The sequence below is a fragment of the Carica papaya genome, chromosome 4 (assembly GCF_054855325.1).
Source record: "Carica papaya isolate Zhongbai chromosome 4, ASM5485532v1, whole genome shotgun sequence".
NCBI classification, from domain to species: Eukaryota; Viridiplantae; Streptophyta; class Magnoliopsida; order Brassicales; family Caricaceae; genus Carica; species Carica papaya.
In genome coordinates, this window is record NC_142312.1 from 25,415,494 (window position 1) to 25,422,432 (window position 6,939).

The following is a 6,939-nucleotide window of genomic DNA, read 5'->3' on the forward strand; positions in this document are numbered from 1 at the left end:
GGTGATAAATGTTTGTAATTCTTGAATCATTTGATAATTTATATTTTAAATTATATGTATATGTATATAAACTTTATTTTTTAAAAAAATTTAAATATAACCTATATACCAAGAATGATAAAGGTTTATAGTTCTTAATGGTTGGATAATATATACTTCAAATATATATATCTTTATATATATACGTATAAACATATTATAATATTGTTAATGAAAATGGCTCGTCTCACAAGAGATAAGAAATAATGATGCAACGGAAAAATTCCTTGTGCAGATTCAAAGTCAACTAAACATGGAAACTTTCTTCATGTTTCCCATAAGTCTACGGAAAATAACCTGTGAACTTACAAAATATTTATTTTTCACAGAATATATAATTTACGAAATCAACGTACATACATATAATAAATAGAGAAGGGGCAGCACCAGGGGAATTCAGCTCTGAGGAGCTTCAAGAAAAAACAATATATATACTTACATATATATGTAATATATAAACACAATGAAAGCATATGCAATTGTCCTTATAGTCTGTGGGTCTGTGGCTGCAGCCATTGTCATCTTATGTTGCCTCTGCAAGTGCATAAGAGGCAGCCGTAAAGGGAAGCAAAATCAACCAAAAACGATTCGAACAGTGGTGTTGAAACAAAGTTATGTTACTCGTGACCTTGAAATTGGCGAGACTAAACAAGGCAGTAATAAGCAGAGTGGTAGTAGAGATGGTGGGATTATTATATTGTCTGAAGCTGGAGCTCAAACAGAAACACCAGCTCCTAAAGCTACTAAGGATGGGGGTAACAGTGGTACAGGCGGTGGTAATGAAGAACATGGAAGAGGTGGTGGCGGTTGTGGTGGCTGCGGAGGTTGTGGAGGTTGCGGAGGAGGATGTGCAGACTGAGGTGGAGAGCTAATGCATGACTTGGCCAAGTTCTCCGCCACATGCATATATCTATCTATATATATGTATAATGTCTGTATATTACTATATTATGTACTTCATGTCGCTCATCTCCGTGTTCCTCTTTGTATTTTTTATTTTGCTTTGCCTTCGAACTAATAACAGTTGAAAATAAACAATGTTATTACAAGGCATAAGTTGATTCAATTGAAAGTATGAGGGACAACTTTGAGGAGACAATAAATATATGATCTTATATATAGATATATGTTTTAATGTGTATACAAATATATAAAAAGGAAAAAGACAAGGACCAAATTGATTCAATAGCTGAAATCCAAGGGCGCTTCTATTGTGGTGCCTGCCTGAACCTGAGAAAACAGCAACATTGTATCCAAATCATCATAAAGTTTTCCATATTTCACAAAAGATATCTTTATACTTCTCATACGTGAATACCATAAAGATTCACATTTACTTCAATGATAAAAGCATCTAGGACCGCTTGCTATCTCACGATTGTTAACGGATATCTACCACTTTTCTTCATCGAATAACATATGTAGTTGATTGAGGAAAACATGTGGGAAAATGCTGAAAAACATGGTAAATAGGTAAGCTTGGTGGATTTACTACCTCTAGCTAGTGCTGCTTGCAAATCCGTGACGGAGGAAGCAATTTTGACAATTTTAATAGTGGAGATACGGAGCTGGAATCACTGGTAGAGCAAGTGTTGACTCTAGCAGTAAAGAGAAGAAAAGAAAGGCAGATTTAGGAAGTGAGCTCCACCCACTACACATAAATGCTTCAGCAAGGACGAAAAATACTCTTTTCCCAGTTTGTCTCCCTACTAATCTGTACATCAAATCAGAAGTTTTCGTAAGGTCCAAAATTGCAGGAAAAGCAAGCATTCTCCTCTCATCCAAGTAAAGGTGCTAATGGCCTTCTCTCGTGATACCTGTATTTCGTGTATGGTCAAGCATGAAATTATGATCGCAAAACTTTGGAAGAAAATTCTTCCAGTTTGAATCCTGATGGTTGAGCTTATCACAACCAGAGAGATTTCTGCGACTTTTTATCAAGAAACTTACAAATATTACACATCCAGCTCTTCTTCTAGCTCATTTGCAATTGTTTGCAGTATAAGTTTAGTCTCTTCTAAATACATATGAGATTGATCACCTGCAAGAAACAGATGAACTTTGTCCTTCAAAACAATCCAACTGCATCCCGGGCTCTTCCTTATGCCCCTGGATTTCTTTGCATTCCTTAGTTGATCACCATCCTTCTTTTTTCCAACAACAGAATACAAGTGGGACAAGACCACATATGGGGTTGCACTATCAGGCTCCAACTCCATAAGCTTCTGAGCTGCAAGCTCTGCAAGGTCAAGACGGAAATGAGTCTTGCTAGCTCCAAGAAGGGCTCCCCAAACCCCAGGATGAGATTTAAAAGGCATTGAAGAGATCAGATCAGTTGCTTCATCCAGAAATCCAGCTCGACCAAGGAGATCAACCATGCATGCATAGTGATCGGGCCCTGGTTCTATGCCATATGAAGATTTCATTGATTTAAATTGTTTCCATCCTACCTCTACTAATCCGACATGAGTACAAGCCGATAGAACAGCAAGAAATGTTACCTCGTTGGGATCCTGCCCTTCATTCTCCATTTTTGCAAATAAGTTGAGAGCTTCTTTCCCAAGTCCATTTTGAGCAAACCCAGAAATCATCGAGTTAAAAGAAACAACATTGGGCTCAATAATACTTGTAAATACCTGGTAAGCGTCATCCACATTTCCACACTTTGAATACAATGAGACAAGTGAATTCTGAATGGACACTTCAAATTCCATATCTATCTTTAATACTTGAGCCTGGATCTGTTGCCCAAGGCTTAAGGTTGCCAAACCAGCTGAAGCACTGAGCAAAATGCTGAAAGTAACAGGATTTGGCCTAACTGCCTTCCGAAGCATCTCAATGAACCAGTGAAATGCGACCTCCTGCTCCTCATTGCTTACAAGCCCAGAAATTACAGCAGTCCATGCAATATCATCTTTCTCAGGCATCATCCCAAACAGCTCGATGCATCTGTCAACATTTCCTAATCTAGAGAATCCGGTGATCATGGTTGTCCAAGAAACTATATCTTTTCTGGGCATCTTCTGAAAAAGTTCATAAGCTTCTTCAATTTCATGACATTGGATATAACCAGCAATCAAGGAATTCCAAGAAATAACATCTCTGATGCACATCATTTGAAAAAATACCTTGGCCACATTGGTACAACCAAATCTGCAATACATGGTAATGATAGAATTCCGAAGAAATAAATCTTGTTCATATCCCATGCGGACAACCAGTGCATGCACCTGAATCCCCTCGCGAAATCTGCCAAAATTGCCACAAGCATCAAACATTACAGTCAAGGTAGTAGAATTAACACGCACTAATCCTTCCTGTCTCATACTAAGAAATAAGCCAAACCCATTTTCAAAAAATCCCACCTTAAAATACCCATTTATCATCGCCGTCCAAGTAACCACATTTCTCTCCGGCATTCTCCTAAACAAACCACTAGCATCAACAATTCTTCCTATCTTGCAATACCCATCAACCATAGAGGTCCAAGAAACCACATCTCTCTCCACCATATGGTCGAAAACTCGAACTGCATCTTCCAATCTTCCCATTTTCAAGTATCCACTTATCAAAGCATTGGAACAAACCGGGTCCCGCCAATCAGCCGGCATTTCAGCATACAAATCCTTCGCTTTATCAAACATCTTTGCCTGAACAAAACCCGTGATCATTGCCGCAAAAGAAACCGGGTTCTTCTCAATTAGCTCACAAAACAATCCATAAGCTTCATCCACATTACGGTTGTTTCTAATATATCCCGTTATCATGGCATTATAAGAAGCAGTTGTTCTGTCAGGCATTTCGTCGAACAGTTTCCTTGCTTTCGTAATTTTACCATTTTCTGCATACGCCGTGAGCATAGCAGTCCAAGAGATTGTATTTCTAGAAGACATTCGGTTAAATATAGACTCGGCTTCTTCAATATTGCCATTTCTTCCGTTTTTAGTAATCTGAGAATTGCAGTAAACAAGAAAGCTGCTTGCTTTGTGGTCTTTTCGGTTGGGTTTTGAGAGGACGTGAGTAGATAGTTTTGAGTATTGACAGGAAAATATTGAGTAGCGAAGCAGATCAGAGAAGAATATGCATACGTGGGTATACTTTTGTTTCACCACCATGGACAGATAACAAGCAACATCAAGAATGAAGAGTTGACGATTTGAGCGACAGGAAGTCAAGTTTCTGTGTCCCTCGTTCGCCGGAATGTTAGGACATTGCTGTGAACAGTTCAATTTGTAGGGTCTTTTGAGTGGAATGAAAATTTTTCATTATAATTTTGTTTTTGAATTTACAAATTATCTTCTATGTGCAGATATAAAAAATTTTAATTAGGAAAAAGTATAGTGCTCGTAAACTATTAGATACATAGTAACCTGATTTTCTTAATGTGACTATTATATGTTCTAACTTCAGTTAGCATACAAATATATATTTTGATAATTTTTGGATGTATAAATTTCTTTTGAGTTAATAAGTTTACAAGTGCTAGGATTGGGAAATCAACAATTTAAACCAACCACAAGTTGAAGTATATTCTTTACATATCAAGTAGTTTTTACATAATCGTAATAAGTAATATTTTTCAAACTCAAATTTAGATCTCGAAATGAAAACATATTTTTCAATTTGAAGTAAAATATTGAAATCTCATGTGTGCAGAAAACACAGTATTAATACTGATCGTTTGATGCAATAAACTCACTGCATTCAAATGCAAATTCACAAGAATTTATCACGTCCATGATGACCTCCCAACTTTATCATTTTGATATTGTTTGAGCTGGTTTAACCAAACATTAATTCCGTCCCGCTTTTTGTTTTGTGTGTGTGTGTTTTTTTTTCCTTTGTTTATAGAAATATGAGTTTATTATCCACACGTACGTGCATAGACTGTGTGAGAGCCCACCCCCAACACGCCTAATTGGCGGCACACCATGTGCAAACCAAGCGTGGGTTGGGGGATCAACATCATGCCTCATGGGTTAACCATGTACATCCATTCCATATATTCAACACATCTATATATACGTGCATCGTTAAAATAATTATATATTTGGTCTTAGAGACTTGACACATCTTAGTTTCATCAACCTCTCCATGATGACCCAATTGGTCATGTCTCACTATTGTTATGACACTATGATTTCAGACCATTTGACAACAAGATTTTCCATGTTGATCTCCCAATAATCACTTAAATTTATTCATTTTATTTTTTAATTTTAATAAATCTCATCTCTCTCTCTCTCTCTCTCTCTCTCTATATATATATATATATATGTATATGTATATATATATATATATATATATATATTCTTTTCTTTAACAACCAACATTATACATATGTGTCCACATGGCCGTGGGACAAGTCAATATGAGGATTATGTTATAGCAGAAAGGAAGTTTCCTTTGGCCCAAGAGATAAGCACCGCATATGTCTAGAATCCAAATTATATGGCACATCCCTTGTATATAAGTTATATATATATACTAATTATCATTTAAGTTACATGCGTTCATATTATAATCTAAATGTATCCATGCATGTGTCTTGTACTGTATATAAAAAATAAGACCCTTTAAAATATAGCAAAGGAAATGGCAAAGACGTACACTGCATACAATATATACATAAGTATATATATGAATATTGTTAAATCTAATTTGTTAAGATGTCTTTATCATTAATCAAGGCATATGGCAGGACATGATTAAACATGACAGGCAATGACTTAGAAGCTCAAACAGTAAGGCTCATAGTGGTGGGTACTTCAACTTGGCCTATTTAAAGGCTTACAACTTATCCTCACCATCACCATCACCATCACATTCATTCATCCTCACAAAAATCTCTTCATTAATCACTTTCTTAATTTCCCTTTTGAATCATCATACAAAAATGGCATGTCTGATCAATTACAACAAAGATCAGTACGAGAACATCATCAGAGAAAAACCAGATGAGTTTTCTCAGGAGCTTTTGATTTCATTAATGGAGGAAGCTCACTATGAAGTTGACTGCATCAATGATGAGAGATTAACGAGTTTAATCAAATCATTAGAAGCTGAGATAATCACACGTCCTCATCATCATCACACAACCAAGGAAGATAATCATGATGATCGCAGCCTAGAGAGGTTCCAGTCCCAGGTTTCTGCACAAGTTGATGATGATGATCATATGGATTTCTGCATGGATATTGATCATGATGACATGATCATGACAAGTTGGTGGTATAATGAAGATGGGGAAGTGAAATATGATCTGGGCGTAAATTATAATTTGGAGGGAGTTTCTAATTTGGAAGATATTACGGATGGTTACTTGTGGCAGCTCCAAGAACCATATTATGATGTATCTGTTTATGTATCTTAATTAACATCTAAATTAATATAACATAAAACTAATGTTATATGTAATTTAAAAACAATTTCGGAAATATGCATATCAACTTTTGGTTCCGTTTCTGATTAGCATAAATCAAATCCCTGGTTAAATTCGTCTTCAAATTTTGATCGGTAAGTAACAGATTTTTATTTGTCGCTTAAATATGTTTTTGCTTGTAGTGGAATAATAATTAACTTAATTTGTAATTGTGTATGTATCTAAATTATATATATATGGCAAATTTCCAAAAAAAAAAAAAAAAAATGTTGTGCACTCTCAAAGCATTTAAGTTTTTTAACTAGAAGATACCCTTTGATAATTTTTTTTTTTTTAATTTAATTGTAAAAATTTGTGAAAGCTAAGGGAATTCTACTTTAAGCTTTAACAACTTTTCCCATTAATTAAAATATTTATAAAACTCTAGTGATGTTGCTTAGAAATATCAATCAGAGAATTTCTTAATATATGCATACATATATATATATGTATAATAATGATAATTATAATTTATGTAG

The 6,939-nt window shown here is 35.3% G+C and overlaps 2 protein-coding genes across 4 annotated transcripts; one reads left to right on the forward strand and one right to left on the reverse strand.

Moving 5' to 3' along the window:
• Positions 1-1,131: 1,131 nt before the first annotated feature.
• LOC110817802 (Tetratricopeptide repeat (TPR)-like superfamily protein) lies at positions 1,132-4,779 on the reverse strand. 3 transcript variants are annotated; one of them, XR_015818587.1, is made up of 2 exons: positions 1,857-4,779; positions 1,132-1,753 (listed from the first exon to the last, which is right to left on the reverse strand). XR_015818587.1 is itself a non-coding variant. In XM_022046518.2 (2 exons), the coding sequence occupies exons 1-2, from the start codon at positions 4,152-4,154 to the stop codon at positions 1,995-1,997; spliced, it is 2,055 nt and encodes a 684-aa protein (XP_021902210.1). In that variant the 5' UTR covers positions 4,155-4,779; the 3' UTR covers positions 1,132-1,994. The 3 variants fall into 3 exon arrangements, 1 of the variants encoding a protein (XP_021902210.1); XR_015818586.1 differs by having other exon boundaries at positions 1,132-1,269; positions 1,535-4,779; XM_022046518.2 differs by having other exon boundaries at positions 1,132-3,062; positions 3,168-4,779.
• Positions 4,780-5,777: 998 nt separating this feature from the next.
• LOC148266482 (uncharacterized) lies at positions 5,778-6,498 on the forward strand. The gene has a single exon (XM_088219136.1). The coding sequence runs from the start codon at positions 5,936-5,938 to the stop codon at positions 6,410-6,412; it is 477 nt and encodes a 158-aa protein (XP_088075262.1). The 5' UTR covers positions 5,778-5,935; the 3' UTR covers positions 6,413-6,498.
• The last annotated feature ends 441 nt before the right edge of the window (positions 6,499-6,939 follow it).

Excerpts from the sequence above, each read along its gene's own strand:
- LOC110817802 (XM_022046518.2), bottom strand. The coding sequence starts at position 4,154 with ATGGTGGTGAAACAAAAGTATACCCACGTATGCATATTCTTCTCTGAT. Across the intron at positions 3,063-3,167 it reads GTTGTACCAATGTGGCCAAG|AAGATGCCCAGAAAAGATAT; the intron begins GTATTTTTTCAA and ends GAACTTTTTCAG.
- LOC148266482 (XM_088219136.1), top strand. The coding sequence starts at position 5,936 with ATGGCATGTCTGATCAATTACAACAAAGATCAGTACGAGAACATCATC.